Genomic DNA, 17,671 nt, shown 5'->3' on the forward strand with positions numbered 1-17,671 from the left:
AAGGTGGTAGAACCCTTTGTGGTTCGACTCCGGCGGCACCACCGCCACACCTATTTCTGCCTAATAACATCAGTGTTAAGCGCTGATGTGTTCCGTTTTGAAGGGTGTGGTAAGGGAGACATACTTTTCCGAGGCATTCCAGCTTGGTCCTCAGGGGTAGCAGCGCATCTGTGGCCGACCTCAGGTAGGTATATCTTATCCTATCTGGGGTTGATTACAGATGTCCATGGGCGGCAGCAGCCACTTACCATCAGGTGGACTGCATGCTCGTCTGCTAGTCCTATATTATATAAAAAAAAAAAAAAAACTTGCTAAATAAAAATATTTATCAAATTAACGTCTGACCTCATCGAGTAACTTTTTGTTGAGTTAATAAAGGTAATTTATAAAGGACTCTTGGAACGTAGATAACATTTAAACAGATAAAGTCAATTGAACTTTAGATAAGTGTAAGGTACGTTTTAAAAGTGGACACTTAAGTTTATCCTCAATATGGACACATATTATACATTGTTCCAAGTGTTGTTGTTGTTTTGTCGTTGTTGTTATTGTTGACTTTGCTGTTGTTTTATTTGCTTTTAATTATTAATAGCAGATATAATTTCTGTTCTGGTATATGAAGAAATTTATTTAAAGGAGGCGTTCAAACTTTTTTTCACAGCTAAAACCGATGATCGGTATTCGGTTAGTATTGTCCTATTCAAAGGTTTTTACTGATGTTTCACGGACCACGTTTATATCACCGATTCTACTGTTTACGACTTGTCTTGTATTTTTATTACTTTACTATTCTATTATTTATTCCTTAGAGCAGTAAAGTTTCTATGAAAATACTACAGCGGATATAAATAAAACAAGAGTTTATAGCTCTTTAGCCAAAACATTATATTCGTTCTTAGCGGCCAAAATAATTCTGAAAAAGCAAATATTACGTAACATTTACGCTTTAAGGATATTAAGGTTGTCTATTTACGACACGTCAGAAAAATCTTTTGATGTTGAAAAAAAATTCAGAAAGCCCAACACATTTGAACGACTGAACGTTCTGTCAAATAACCGTGATGGGGGTCGAGCAATTTGATCGTGACGTGAGCGCTTTGCGGCGCGTGACGTAACCGACACGTGATCACGTGACACGACGTTATACGCTTCAAGTTGAAGCTGAATGCTGTCTTCAAGTTTTCTCTCCTGTATAAAATGAAGTAAAAATAACTCGTTCTAAGTAAAATAAAAACAACCTGAACCTTTTGGGAACCCTTCCCAAAGACAGTGATAGTGACAATTTTTATGGTAGTGTTTTTTTAAATCAGCCTGTATGTGCTTTATATCCCACAGCTGGACGTGGGTCTCGTCTCTATAGGAACAATAAGACGTACTTTTACATTAAAAATTGTATGCTACTTGTTATTACTGCTTAAGTATTCATTCATTTATACTTACCTTCATTTATTCTGTTATTGTTAGAGAAAGTTATAAATTAATAATCTCCTTGTGTCAAAACTTTAAATTGCTTGATATTCAACACGACCGACTGTTGACCGATGATAACAACCGAATCTGACAGCTTCACGGGTCATCAAAAAGCACGGAAGCGTACATGAAAAGGCAATGGCAATTTTGGAAACGCGCAATTTTTACAATAATAACACTTACTACCTTTTCTGGTTTAATGTTTGTCATCAATCCATTATTGTCCCACAGCTGGGCACGGGCCTTCTCTCAGACTGAGAGAGCTTTAGTCCATAGGCCACCGCGCTGGCCTAATTCGAATTGGTAGACTTAACACACCGTTGAGAACTTTTGTTTTTATAACTCTCAGTTTTCTTAATTGGCAATTAATTTCTAATACGCCAATAGCTTCAAAAAGTCAGAAGTGCATGCCTGGGATTCGAACCTGCGACTCCCAATGAGAGGACGAACTTTTAACCACTAGCGTCTCAATTGCTTGATATTAATGTTTTTTACGTATTTACTACATACTTCTAAGGTTTGCAAAGCACATGACAAGTTTTGACATGCAATTTACTGTTAGTCCATTAGTTTCTTCTATTACACAAAACCCAAAAAAATTGGTGTACATATTTCAACACAGCGATAACGCAAAATTGATGCGACATCACTAACAAAGTTAAGTCGTGCATCAAATTGAAAATATTCATAAAAACCGTGCACATAACTAGTGATGAGCCAACTTGGCTTACTAACTTAATCATTATAGTAAGTAAGTAACGCGATAATCCAATTCGATTCAATACTCAAATTAGATTGTCACTAATTGAGTAATTAAATATTTGTGTTTCGAAGTACAAGATATGAAATGAACTAGCTTCTGATGTATTCCCGGAGTGCTTTAATATGGAACTCTTCAAAAACAGGACAAAAGTGCTCTTCTCTAAAGCCGGCAATTTATTGCAGATGCAAATGTCTATAGACGACTGTGACCATTTTCCATTAGATAACCAGTACCCTTACCATGAGATTTTACGTTTTGACAAATATGACTGTTTTGGTATTTGTTTACGTATTGGCCCATACGATTTCCTAGTTCTGACACAATCCGCTAGGGGCGCTGATTGGAATTTGTATGGACAAATACGTAAACGAATACCAAAACAGTCATATTTGTCGAAACGTAAAAACTCCTGGTAAGGGCTGTACCCTTACGCTTTACCGTTAGGATCAACTAAAAATATATGTAGTACGGACTGGGTGTTATATATTAAAAAATGCCAAAACCAAAATTTTAACTAACATACATTAGGATGAAAATATTATAAATCCAAAATATATCAATTGGTCCTTAAATTTTAAAATCTATATCCTGACTATCGCTCCACTTACCGGATGAAGCTATAGCTAAGAAACACCCAGACGTAAATCCAATCAACTGGAATAGCGTAATTCGAATAGAAATTGATTAACGTGAAATCGCTCGATTTTTTTCGAATCGATTATTTCCAAGCACATCCTTAGTCACGGCCGTTTTATCAAACTTCGCTCATTGGGCGCGGATAGTGTGGAACCTATAAACAAATTTGAGCATTATTGCTAACGTTACTAACGGCTATTTTCCCGCCAAAGTTTAGCAATATCGTTTCTTTTTGGATCGTTTTTTAGCTGCCGTATCCGAACTTGTTGCACGGTTCGCTTGGTATTTATGAAAATGTTTTGAGTTATTGCATTACTTTATTCAGAGGTTTTTGTCTCAACTATTTTGAGGTACGCAAAGTTGGGCTGTATAAAACTGTGCATGAAAAATCCTGCCTGAAATTGCTTGAAAATAAGTACTTTCCGCGTAGAAGTAGATTAGCAAAAACTTAATATCTGAATGTAAATCTAAAATCACGAAGAGACAGCCTGACTAGAAATAAAACCTGACACATATTAGATTCTGATCCAATGTAAGGTTGATTCCATAAGGTGGACGATATGCTTTTCTTCTATTATTACATTATAATATAAGAAATTAATAGTTAAATTACTTTTGCATAATAAATAAAAACGTAATTTACTTAAAAACTACAATCACATTTCATTATCCATCGGCTATTTTTTTATTTTTAACAATAAAACAACACTTTTTTACACACTTGACCGTTATTTACACTAAGAACTAAGATCACTTTTTTACACTAAGATCTGAAAAATATTTTCCAAAACCCAAAAGATATTTCTAAAATTTAATTATCAATGCAGACTAAAACTTTTCTATTAAATTACTTAAAAACTACAATCACATTTCATTATCCATCGGCTAATGTTTTATTTTTAACAATAAAACAACGCTTTTTTACACACTTGGCCGTTATTTACACTAAGAACTAAGATCACTTTTTTACACTAAGATCTGAAAAATATTTTCCAAAACCCAAAAGATATTTATAAAATTTAATTATCAATGCAGACTAAAACTTTTCTCAAAGCCTTGAAACTTAACAGAGCCAAACGTGACACGCGTTGGGAAAACTACTAACCACTAAATTATAATTACACCGCACTAACTCTAAGTTTTCCAGATTTTCCATTAGAGTAAGCCTAGAAGCACTTAGTTAATTTAATAACACTATGTTTAATTAACACATGGCAGTTACGTAAGAGAGAAACGTTGTTGAAATATTGACAAAGGGGTAAAGTTAGTTGAATGAGGCTTTTCGTCACTGTAGGTATTAATAGAGACGAGCGTACAAAAGTTTTATAACAATAATATTGATAACAAATGATTATGCCACCCATCTGACGAGGCGAGGCTACTACCGTCCATGGACATCTGTAAGAAAATATTGGAGTCCTACATGAAGTTAGCCACGAATGCGTTGCTCCAACACAGGACTAAGTTGGAACACCTTGGATAAGTTGTACTAAACACTATAGTTGTTAGGCCGTAAAGATCTGGAGTCTTCGGAGTCGAAACACGTAGGGTTACTATCTTGAAAGGAGTAATAATTTTTCAAGATATTTAATATTTTTCGAATCTGTATTCTAAAAACCAGATTATAAAATGCTACGAACGGGAAAGGAATGAGCACTAATCGTAGCAGAACTACGCAATAGGCGGTCTACGTGTCATTCATGTATACAACCGTAACATGCAGACATCGTACAATATTAGATAATGATTCTATATGATGCGTAGGTTTTCCGGAATTAACCCTCGCAACGTCGGGCACATTTCAAATCGGAACGGAATGTTGCAATTGGATTGCGCGAATCCGTTCCGAACAATCGATTTATGTGCGACCCGCGTCCAAAACGGTAAATTAGCATTGCTGATTAAATGTCATGGGGATTAGCGTGACATTCTATTAGATGGCTGTTTGTCATTTTAACCGACTGCGGAGAGTAATGTTTTCCGAGTGTTTGTCTCATTTCTTTGGCACGCCCTGAAGCGCAAAAACGTTGCGGATTTTTATATTATTGTATGAGGTTTCGTACTTAATTCGTATAACTTGTGGGAGTGTCGTAGGCTATATTTTTTGCAGCCGGGTTTTTTTTTTGTTTTATGTTTCTTGAACTCTAGAAAATTATTTCGATTTTATTGCAATTAAAGCATAATGTATGGATAATGAAATTTAATTATAATATATTATATCTTATTTTTAATATATGTAATGATCCTACAAAATGCAGCTTAAGTGTAATAAAATTAAATTATTTTTATTTTTATTTTAGGCTACAAACTACAAGTAAAGTAAAACAACTGATAAGTTAGAGCGAAAAATAATTCCAAAGCTCTTTTCTACTACTTGTCGCATGTGTATGGTATTAAAATTCAAAAAGGTAGAGTGATACTAAAAATATCGTAAAATACACAAAGCCCCCTACAATTTGAAAATATTGAGGCTATCTCTGCCATTCGATAATCCGTTCCGCGTACGCGTTCGCCATACGTGCCATTGTCCGAATTTATGTTTGTTTGGTTTAGAGATTATTATCTATTTGCTATTTGCATATCGAATAGATAGTGTGATATACGCTGTTCTTTCGTGCATTGATTGCATATGCATGCGTTGATTTCATGCAGTGATATGCAATGCTTTGAGGTTTGAAGGTGGAACCCCTTCGTGGTTTCGTTATCTTTTCTAATTGATTACAGATGTCCATGGGTGACGGTGGTCACTTACATTTAGGTAAATGGTATGATTGTTTGCTACTTCTATCCATATTATATAAAAACAATTTTTCATTGAAAAGTTCCACTTTCCATTTCTAGACTTCATAATTAGACTCAGTCAGGCTTCATAGTCAAATGCCGTGTAAAGGCACGAGGCAGCACTATGATATATTAATGAATAATTAAAAAAAATATAGGTATTAGATTTACAAAGTCCAAGCGTGGTTCTACCGCAAATATAAAATATGGAAGCAAAATACCAACGCTTACTATAATAAGAAAAATATCGAAAAGGGTTTTGCTGATTCTTTGAAGATTTATGATAAAGGCCCATTCGAACTGACTGACCGTGAAAGGGATAAAATTGGCTTGTTTATTGAGCCCCACTGAATCCGTAATAGGGATATTGACGAAATAATTCTTCATACCACCGTTAACATACCAAGTGTTTGAGTAGATTTTATTGTTTCCTTCACAGTATAATTATTTATTAAGCAAACTATGTTGTCCACCTGATAGAAAGCGGTCAATCCCGTTAAAAACTTAACACATAGGTAGGGAGGTCACATAGGAGGAGGACACATAGGAGGAGGTGCAGTGCGTATCCTGAAAACAATATATACATATCGTCGTATTAGTTTCTAGTACTAACTTCGCCCTAACTACAACCAAAACACAATAGCGCTAACTACTGTTTTTTAGCCAAAAGTAGATAATATGGCGGTGATGTATCCGATGTGCTGCCCGTAACACGAAATATGAAGGGTTCTACCCTTACTTTATAATCAACGATTACTGTATATGCAGGTAAAGTCGCAATCGATATCTAGTATTGCTACTTTTTATTTAAAAATACTGTGAGAGACTGAAAATTTCTTCTTCCCAGTCCAGTAGCAAAATCTTTTATGTAGGTAACGGTAACCTAAAACACATTTTTAGCGACAAATATAATGACTTCATTATTGTGAACGTTCGGAAATTGTTTCCATTTCAAAAATACACGAACAGAAAACTGCATAATATAAAGCAGTTATCTAATGCTCAAAATTCTTGCGTTTGAATCAAAAAGCGCTGTAAAGTTTCCAAAAATGTAATGCATCTCAAACATCGCAAAGAGTAAAATTGTGACGTGAATTTTGTAAAATTAAAGGGAAGTTTCCTCTTGGAGCTTTTATGCTGGGACAAAAATGTAAGCAATTTCGGCATGAATAGCACAACCAGTCTGTGTTTCAGTTAGAAGGATGCGATAGCTGTAATTACAAGCAGAAAAAGCGCTTACTCCTTGAATGATGCTGCCTGGATCATATAAATATAGTCGGGATTTTTCTTTTGTTGCAAGAAAAAGCGCTTTGGAAAATGACAAACGGCTTATTTCGGCTAAAGTTGCCATTTTTATCTATAAGATACTGTAGACATTCAACGTGTCGTGTCGGACAAAATTATTTTCTTTACAATCCTTTGACAGTCGCGTTACTGAAGATATAAATCTGTAATTAAAAATTCATACATAACACGTTTAGCCCTCAGGGATAGTATCTTTGACTTTGAGCAGAACGCCTGTTAATATAGTTACAGACGTTCATACGCAGCAATGACTCAGACGTGCTCTTCAAATCAAAAACCCTCTCTGCCTTAAAATATATCCCTTGCCACTCCTACAATTTAGACGAACCCAACGACAAACAATATGTTAAATCCTTCAAAACGTCCAAGTTACAGGGCGCGCCAAAAAATCAGTACACAAAAATTACACACAGCGCGACCCCTTTGGAAAGTTTCTTCATCGGAAATCATTTTGTATTTTTTTCTGCAAATAGAAGAAAGATTCACATATACGAAGATAACCAACTCCAGAACATAAAGTAACTCAACATACGTTGGTACGTGCGGCCGAGATCCAATCTGGATCCGCTTGCCAAAACCATCATAACTCATGTCTCTGAGGTATTCGCACATAATGTTTTGTGATAAGTAGCGCGATGTGGCTACCGTGAATACAAATACTGTTGGCGAGATTAAAGGAAAAAGCTAAGAGTAGCTACACATTATCCAATCGAGATGTCGGAAGTTACTCCGATAGCGCACATGTTAAATGTTAGTATATACGTAATAGAAGGAAGTGATAGCCTAGTGGTTAAGAAACTCGGCCTCTCGATCGAGAGGTCCGAGGTTCAAATCCCAGGCACGCTCTGATTTTTCAAAGTTATGTGCGTATTAGAAATTAATTATCACTTGCTAAACAGTGAAGGAAAACATCGTGAGGAAACCTGCATACCTGAGAACTCAAAGGTATGTGAAGTCTACCAATACGCACTTGGCCAGCGCGGTGGACTATGGCCTAATCCTTCTCTTTAGGAGAGGAGACTCGTGCCCAGCAGTGGGACAGTAATGGGTTGATGAGATACGATATAGGATAGGATGTGATAGGATAGGATAGGATAGGATAGGAATATAGTGTACTTCATATTAAGATAATCATCTGCCACGGACATCAATATGCGTAGCCGAACGTTTTGTTTATATGCTACTATGTTTATATTCCGAGTCTTAAAACTGATGGATAAAAAAATCTAGATATTTACTCTCAGACATCATACGAAAACTTATCGTATATTTATAAAATTCTGCTATTTAACGGTCCAACAAGCATCCGACAGATAAAGAGCAAACTTTATAATTTGATGCAAAATTTTCTATCGAAACTTTTAAGTTCAGTCCTGGGATGCCTTTTGAATACTAAAATTTTATAAACGGACAACTTAAAACATACTATATCACTTTTCTTAGATAACTGTAAATAGATATTAATTATTTGTATTCAGTCATGATCATAACACAATTAACCCGGTTTGGTAAATTTAAGAATTTAGGCTCATTAAAATAATTAAGTATTATAAAATTAATCATGTACAGTGAACATTGAAAATATTGTATTGTCTATGGGTACCGTTTTTGGGAAAATATATGGCAATACTAGACAATACCGTTAATAAATTATTAACTTCATGTCTTCAAATCTTCGATCACTAATAAGAACTTCAAATTCATAAAAAATAATATTGGCGTTTCAGAAATATCTGCGCCTCGGTGCTTGTTTACAAATGAACGAATGACATATGTCATACGGATTTAGAAGTCAAAGTTTATATTGACTTATTCAAACGAAAAGTTCATAATATTATGTAAATATTATAGAGTGCAACTTTTTCGATGGGAAGTACATATTGGGACGCCTTGCCCACGGTCGAAGATTTTCTAATATGCTGCCCATTAAAGGAAGGATCCGTCATGATTGCTGCTTTTGGATTAATGTATGGATTTATTGGATTCATTATGTTTTCGTCCGTGCTGCTAAATTATACGGAATGGAAAAACTTATACAAGCAGAAGATGGACCTTTTATTCTACCTGACAGTGTTATTCATGCTCATAGGTGAATTGTTCCTCACCAGTTTCGTTCTCCTAATTGGAGTTTTGAGAAGATTCGATCTACTGTTGAAAATATTCCTCTGGAGTGCAGTACTACATCTGATTCTGGACTGGACACTTACATTAGGTGTATGTGTATATTGTTTCTTCGTGAATCAGAACTGTTTCGAAAATCCCGGTGTTGGTATTGCCGTCAGTTTGTCTTTCTTAACCGTTTTATATACTTTCTTCTGGTTCTATATCATCATTGTTGTGAATAGTTACAGATTAGAATTAATTTAAAGAAGCTAATATGATAAATTGAATATTGAATACATTCATGTGTGCCTTAATACTTTGAAGAGTGAAGTATACAACAAAAATAATTATTTAGCATTAATTGAATGATAAAAGAATGCTGCTTTTCAGGAGTTTACAATAGGCATTTACTGATTGGGTATATCAGAAAAAAATGGTTTTCATATGAATCAATTTTAATATAAAGTACTTAAAAAGATACCAAATCTTCTTACTATTTATGTATAAAATGTCTGCAATTATGTTTTAAGTTTATTTGTATCGTTGTTCTAATATATATTTTTAAATTTTAAGCTTTCGTATCTACTATTTTTTATATTTATTTAAGTTTCAGTATTAAAATTAAAGTAATTCCAAAGCTTCACTGTACATTATAAAATAACCACTTTTCACTTCTTACAAATTGTCATTTATTTTAGTAAGTAGCTATTTCATAGCTTTTTTAACTACAAGTACAAGGACTAATTAAAAAGATGACGATTGTAACGGTTATTCTCCTAAAACAATTCCAAGTTATTGGATATTGACCTAAATCATAACATTTATATGACACAAAATTTCGAGTAGGTGTTATACATAAAATATTTCATTAATTTGAGTGTTAATAAAGAATACATGTTTAAATTATATGAAGGAAAGTAACCCCGACGAAAAATTCCAAAAATCATCACGACATTCTTCGCTTTACTGTCCTCTGTAGGTATCTAGCAAGAAGTAACGTATATCATTACATTATTCGTTGACAATACTCTAATTATTTAAATCCAAATTGGTTGTGTGAAAAGAACCTAGTGTTTTTAGGTATTGGACTTGTTAATAACTTGATAATTCTAGTATAAAATACTGTACTTGATACTAAATTTATCAAACCCACGCACAATATTAAAATCTCGGTACTTGAAAGGCGAAAGTTTAGTGTTTCTAGCAGGTAAAATAATTTTCCTTTATTGAAAGAGAAAATTGTGTAAATAAATACCAAATATACTTGAAGTTATTATAAGATAAATGTCTTCATTACCAAATGAATCCCAAAAGTCTATAAATCTACCCTCTACTCGCAACGTGTTTTGGACCTTGTTAGCAAGACATAAGATTGCTCTTGCTTCGGGCTTGTGGAGCAAAATTTCAGTTATAAATATAAGAATTTGTTCGACCCTATTGATGATGAGTGTTTTTCTGGTAAAATTGTTCAATCTAATGAATGAGCCACTTGAGGCCAAGAGCTTTTCAACATTTTGTCGGCGTACGTACACGACTTTACAAGAGTAATAAAATGACGTGGAATGTTTTTCTTTTCTTTCCTCAAATACTTGGCCTTTTTTCCGCGAATGGTTTGATAATCTCGCTATGATTCGCGTGGTTGAGGAAAATACTGTGTATTGACATGGTTCAAGCGGAATTTTTGAACGATAAAAAGTTCGCTACTCTCACTTTCCTACGAGTATATACTTGGTAAATAACTTATTTATAGTATTGAAGTGGCAGACGAGAAAACAGTCCACCTGAACTGAACTGAAAAATCAGTGAATACTCAAAATAAAATTTATTTAAAAATGACTTACATTATAAATTCTAAAACATTTTATAAACTCGAAAATTCACCTAATTAGTACGACCGTAATTAAATTAACATCTATAAAAACTAATTTATCAATAGACGTTAGTTGATAATTCTTCTTTATATTTTATACCTTTTAATTTTCAAAACGTTTTTCATCGCATATTTTCAGTCATCAGAATTCTCTTATAAGCGTAAATTATAACGATGTCATGACATAGGATTGCTACAAAGGAAAAAATATAATTAAGTACCATTATAATTAAGTACTATAAAAGTATTGGACTCATTGGCAAAAATAAATACCAGGTTTTATTATGTTATAGATGTCAGACTTGACCTGACTCTGACCAAAGTTCAGTGCTGCTGTGGTCTGGTTTGAAGAGTGTGGTTAAAAGGCATACCCATCAAAGGCATTCCAACTTAATCATCAGAGGTAATTCGTAATATGGCCGGCCTCTGATAAGACTCTTATTTTATCTGAGGTTCAAAACAGATGTCCATGGGCGGCAAACTTTAATATTTTAAAAAAGTGTGTATAAAAAAACAGTTTTTTAGAAACAGAAACTATTTCACTTTCTTTCTTTCTTCGAAAGTTTTTTTAATTACTTACTAAACAATGAAAATGAGAGTAGTCCAAATATAACAGCCAGCAAGAAGTGCATGGTCAGATGACCGGTCCGGATAAAGTAGATCCCGCCCATCACACCTAACACTGTGTTGTACGAAGCCACCATGAGACAAAGCCATAACCCCAATTCTAGAGCCAGTGTCTTCTCCTGCAATTAGAATACGTTATTTCAAAAGCAAATAATGGTAAGTAATAATCGCAAAAGGTTAAAATATCATAGTAAGTTATTAGCCCAATCCTCGATAAAGAAAGAAGTTAAAGATATTCAATGCCATTCGCTGTTTATTACAGCTTTTCATTGTTATAGTGCCGGCTTACCATCTAATGATCTGCTTTGTGCTTGTCTGTATTAATTAGAAAAACAATTCAACTGGGGTGAAACAGTTTTTCCAACACCTCTGGTATTTTAATTCAGATTTCTAATGAAACAAAATGTATGAATAACATTTTTTTGCTGTGATAATGGTTATTGCCAAGTCAGTCTCATATTGGCGATACCCGTAACCCATCGTGCTCAAAAGATGTCATAGTCGTTAATCAAAGCCAAAGCCAGCCAAATTGCATGCCATCAGATTAGTAATAAAAATATCGTAAAAAAATTTAGCATTTTCATTAAGCTTCTGTCACACTGTGTAAAATCAGGATTACAGACACAATTTTTCAAAACATCAAATCATATTAAGATCATGCATAAAAGGTGCTATTTTACGAGGATTTGCGAGATGCGATTAGTGCCCAGACAAAGAGTTTTTCTTTGAAATTCGATTTCACTCCCAGTAATGCAATTTCAAAAGTACAAAATTGAATTGTTCGCTCGTCGTCGGCTTAGGTGACAGAACAAACTGGGATAAGTGGAGCGTCCAGACTCCTAACTTCGTTAGGGAACAAACAGCGCGTTAGCGATCCATCTGATGCAATTTAAGACCGATGCTTTTGTGTCACGCATGATAAAAATAAAAGGTGTTTGAGTATTTTGCAACCATTTATTTATTAACTTGTCGTTCATGTGCATGCGATGGTCAAATCTTTCGACAAAATTTAAGCCCAACCAATTAAGCCTTACACGTTCGGTTTGCATTACAATGTTTCATTAGCAAATTTTCAGTTAAGTAATTATATCAAGTTAGCGAATGATCAAAGATGGGGAATCTAGATGTTATGCATCCCCTTGATATGGGTATCAATCGAAAGGTTTTCTGAAAAGAATACGAAAAACAAAATGACTGTAATATATATTTTTTTAATATTTAATTATAAATTTATTTAATTGGCAGATATTTTAATATATAATTTAATGTATTTCTAACGTAAAAAATAACAGAGCTAATAGTGTTAATCCGATAACAAGCATGACTATCGATACTTTTATTTCCCCTAAACAAGAACTCAGAAGGCACTACCAGCTTCATCTCAGGCACTAATACTAAGAAACTCAGACACGTAATATAGAATAATATAATAATATCTAGTTACTCCGTACCAATTACTCTATGTCCGTCCAGACAATAATTAGAACCACAACAGTGACATGAAACCGACATTCAAACGCGGATATACACCGGTCAGTGACCGGGTACAATTAGGATGTACAAGATTATATTTCGTGGAAGGGAAACATTAGGATAGGGGTTAGTTTAACAACGCGGTGTCGCTTTCAACATGAACTTTGGTAATTGTATTTTACCGCGACCCTTCCTATCTTTGTTCACGTGCGCCTCCGTGCGCCCTCGTGCCTTTATATCTCCCTCACAGTGAAAATATATTATGTCATATTTTCTTATAATACAAAAGTAGATCAAGCACGCAGTTCATCTTATGTGGGTACTGCCGCTCATGGACATCTGTAATCCAACCCAGATAAGATCAGAATCCTCAACTCGAATAAGTATAAGCCGGAACATCGCAGTACCTAACACTTCTGTTATCAGGCAGAGATATTTTATATGCTTCGGTTATGTTTCACTTATTCTCCAAAAATAAACGAGAGTAAAGTAAACACCGCTTTGTGTTATAATCTGAATAAAACAGGTTATAATCGTGTTATAAGCTTTCACCAGTTCACCACAAAGTCCAACAAATATTAGCCCAAATATAATAATTGGTGCATTTAAACCCAAGTACTCCTAGCTTCATGGTATGAGTATGCAAATGTATTCATATTCAAGTAGTTTACCTAAGCTTAGTGTTGGGGTGCCAACGTACCTAGTTTTGGCACAATTTGCTCATGATAACGAAACCGCATCATTGATGTTACTATCGTACAAACTCATATGACAATTACTAAAATTAGTCGAATTATTCAATAAAACTGTCTTAAAAATATAGTCAATGTGACTCCCACAATTTAGACTTTTTTTTTTTTTTTACGCGGAGAAATCCTCATGGATTCCCTTACGCCCGGGGGAGCGAAAGGGATATGTCGGACTCTTACCGATTAAAACTCCGCGGCGTTCCTCTGGACGCTCGATGCCGGGTCACGAGAAGCGTTAGCATTACATTCGCGGCCCGGCAACGTCGGCCGGCGCTGATGTTAACGCCAGCCACGTCCCGAGAGGGAGGGGCCCCTCTCACTGGTGTCCCTCATGAGATGAGCGTGCAGAACGCACGCACGACACCTCGAGCCCTAAAAGAGTTGGATTCCCCCGAATCCGCCTCGGTGGGCTCATGGGACGGGGAAAGGGCGGCCTTCACCATGAGCCGCCCTACGGCGTCCCGTGCGCCTGCGACGAAGCGGCTGGGAAGACACATCATCCTCTCTAGCCCTCTCCGCCGCTTCCTTCGCGAGCATTACTGCTTCGCAGAAGGAGCGCACCGCCTGCCACGACCTGTCACTCTCAACCATAGCACGAACTACGGTCGAGAGAGAGAGGTCGGCCCCTAATACAGAGCTGAGCGCGCTGCGCTCCGCATTCCACGCACGGCATACCTCCAACGTATGCTGGGCCGTCTCATCGAGGCAATTGTCGCAGTGATGGCACCTGGCTGTCGGCTCCCGCCCGATCCGGCACAGATAACTCCCGAAACAACCATGTCCCGAGAGTATCTGTGTCAGACGGAAAGACAGGACGCCGAATCGCCTACCTAACCACTGCTGAAAAATCGGACGAATTGCCTCGATAGTCCGCTGGCCGGCGGTAGGATTCGCCAGCCTGGACGTCCACATTTCGGTAGCCCTTTGACGCAGCTCAGCTCTGTGCCCCTCCAATTCCTGCCGTGCGGGCGGGCGGCCCCAGGATCGGAGCGCCTCCTCACGCCACTGACGCAGCGACGCAAGGGCTCTCGCTTCCAAATCCCAGGGCAAAGAACCCGCCAGCACGCAGGCTGCCTCACACGAGATCGTGCGATAGCCCCGTATAACCCTGATCGCCAATACCCGCTGGGCTCGCATTAGCAGAGCGACATTACGGCGATTCAGGGCATCGGCCCATACAGGGGCCCCGTATAGAGCCATCGATTTCACGATGCTCGTGTAGAGACGTCGACACGACGTCTCTGGCCCGCCGAGGTTTGGCAGCAGCCTGCCCAAGGCCGCTGCCGTCCTCAGTAGCCGAGGCGCTAGGCATTCAAAGTGGGGACCGAAGTCCCACCGGCTATCCAGGACGAGCCCTAGATACCTGATCGACGGCCTCACGTCGATGCGAACTCCGGAGACGACGATATGGCAATCCCGGGGTGGCGCTTTCCGAGGGCCATGAAATATCACAGCCTCAGATTTTTCGAGCGCCACCCGCAAACCCAATCGCCGTATGCGGCCCACCACGAATGCCGTGCCGGCGGTGGCGCGGAGAGAAGCAACCCTGTGGTTCTGGCCACAAGCAGTCACCAAGGTGTCGTCCGCGTAACAAATAACGCCGACACCCGAAAGGAGAGCTCCTCTCAGTACCCAGTCGTAGCCAATGTTCCACAAGAGGGGACCCAACACTGACCCTTGTGGAACTCCGCACGACATTTCCCGCCGACACCACCGGTCTTGACCGGGGTATTCCACCGCACGCCCAGACAAGTAGTCCCCGATGATCCGTTGTAGGTAAGGAGGCACTCTGTCCCACAATTTAGACTAATCCAACGACATAACACCTCATATTTTAAAGACACGAAGACAAAGTTTTAAGACATACATATCTACATACGCTCGTAAAAAATGTAGTACCTACTTGTATGAACTGTAAAACACCAAACTATGTTTTAAAAAAAAAAAAAAAAAAAAAAAAAAAACATATTTCCCGAGAACTTTATTTTGATTGTGTCGAAATAATCGTCTTATAAATCTACAGTGGTTCTAGAAACATGAGATTTTGATTAGATGTTCCATATAAGAGTTACATAAGCACTAATAATGTATTTTTAATAATTTATGTAAGAGCATTAAAATGCCCTGCTGGGTACCAGAAATTAATATAAGTTTTTAACAGCGAACGAAAAGCTGAAGCTTAAGCTGCTTAAAAGCAGAGGAAGCTTACATGCCTGAGAGTTTTCAATGGTGTTTGTAGTTTACCATTACTTCATTGGTCAGCGTGATAGACTATTACCTTTTTTTTAACGAGGGGGAAAGGTACCCGGTGCTGTGGGAGCGATACAGGGTTATGTGGGATATTTACCGCACTAAAACCCCGCCGATGGTCGTCCTCGGCGCTGCATAGAGTCCACTTGGCGCGTCGCCCCGTCGGGCTCTAGGTGAGCTTGAAACTCACCACCCCATCTGGTGTTACACATACCGCCGTTCATCCCGGGGTTGCTGGCCGGGCGGTTCGAGCTCCAACTCTTGCCGTCCGCAACCCCGGAAGCCCCCTTTCAGTCGCCTCTTACGACAGGCAGCGGATACCGAAGCCCAATTCTGGTCTCGGAACTACAGGGACAGATAGACTATTGCCTCATTGCTCCCATTCTGACAGGAAACCTGTCGCCAGCTATGAGGCATTAACAATATTTATACTGACCTCTAGTGCACCCCAAAACAGCAAAATTCCGTGCAGCACTTGAGGAATTATGGTCACTAAGGTCATTATTTGCAACACGTCCGACATGTAACCTTTACTGTTCGCGTGAATCAGAAAGTACAGTACCAAATAATATATCACGGATATCTGAAACATAAATCCTTGTTAGGTTGAAGTACAAAATATATACTTATTTCAAGAAGCGAAAATACGAAGAGAAATACATATTAAGGTCGTCTCACGGTGTTGGGTACATTACATATTTTTTCAAACCTTTTTTCAAGTCACTAAGTACATATTTACGCTTTTAATTATAAAGAAAGAAAAAAGAAAGAAATAACTTTATTACGTAATGCATTGTACACACACATAACAATTACAAATTACTTTAGTTAATTACAAAATAGTGGGATATAATTTAATTTTGAAATTAAATTTTTGACTAGAAACTTTAGCCATTGAACTAAAATTGAGAATACTTATGTAATTGGTGGTAGAACCTGTAGTTTGACTGGAGAGGTACCATCACCACACCGAATTCTAGCGAAACAGTTCTAACGTATCGGTGGCAGGGTGAGGATACTGGGCAACTTATGTAAGTCAGCATGCACGAAGCGAGTATACCATTTCTCAAGTGCGACCTCACGTATAACGCATAACCACTGTTTTATATCCAGTTGGTTACAAATATCAATGAGCAGCAATGACCACTTAACATCAGATGAACTACATGCTCATTTGGCTATAGTATAGCCACGAAGAGCTTTGATTACTTACAAGTTTCAGCCAACCGATACATATAACAGCATCTCGCAACGCTCTCTTTCTGAAAGCAAGTTCGTCCTGATCCAAAGGTCTTATGTCCGCCCAGATCAACATTCTTCTCTAAACTAAGCATATTTAAGATGCATTTCACGTATAATTTAGTGTTGTTTTCGTTTTTACAATGTGTTTTGACTTTGATTTCAGTTTTGACATTATTGATTAGCATTGAGTTGTTCCGCTAGGCAACCTCAATGACCGCGATTATGTTTCATTCGAATTCACAAATGCGGCCCGTGTAGTGGCTAAGTGGAACGGTGGGAATTGTATGGTTTTATTTTTGGCACAGATAGTGAAAGATAGTAATAGATTACATCAAAGTGTGCAATATAAGATTTTAACCTCTACCTACGATTACGTTCGATTTGGAAGTACTTGGAATTCAT

At 37.3% G+C, this 17,671-nt stretch overlaps 1 protein-coding gene across 1 annotated transcript; it reads right to left on the reverse strand.

Moving 5' to 3' along the window:
- Positions 1–10,865: 10,865 nt before the first annotated feature.
- Positions 10,866–17,462, reverse strand: LOC140757377 (uncharacterized). Its single transcript, XM_073093045.1, has 4 exons — positions 17,241–17,462; positions 16,464–16,610; positions 11,509–11,674; positions 10,866–11,121 (listed from the first exon to the last, which is right to left on the reverse strand). Exons 1-4 carry the CDS (start codon positions 17,340–17,342, stop codon positions 11,051–11,053), a joined length of 486 nt encoding a protein of 161 aa, XP_072949146.1. The 5' UTR covers positions 17,343–17,462; the 3' UTR covers positions 10,866–11,050.
- Between the last annotated feature and the right edge of the window lie 209 nt (positions 17,463–17,671).

This window comes from Epargyreus clarus, unplaced genomic scaffold, assembly GCF_041222505.1.
Source record: "Epargyreus clarus isolate Ecla_fem2 unplaced genomic scaffold, WU_Ecla_fem_2.2 ptg000001l, whole genome shotgun sequence".
In the NCBI taxonomy this organism is placed as follows: Eukaryota; Metazoa; Arthropoda; class Insecta; order Lepidoptera; family Hesperiidae; genus Epargyreus; species Epargyreus clarus.

Excerpts from the sequence above, each read along its gene's own strand:
- LOC140757377 (XM_073093045.1), bottom strand. The coding sequence starts at position 17,342 with ATGTTGATCTGGGCGGACATAAGACCTTTGGATCAGGACGAACTTGCT. Across the intron at positions 11,675-16,463 it reads TGTTTTGGGGTGCACTAGAG|GAGAAGACACTGGCTCTAGA; the intron begins GTCAGTATAAAT and ends TTCTAATTGCAG. Across the intron at positions 11,122-11,508 it reads ACTCTCATTTTCATTGTTTA|CAATCCTATGTCATGACATC; the intron begins GTAAGTAATTAA and ends TTTCCTTTGTAG.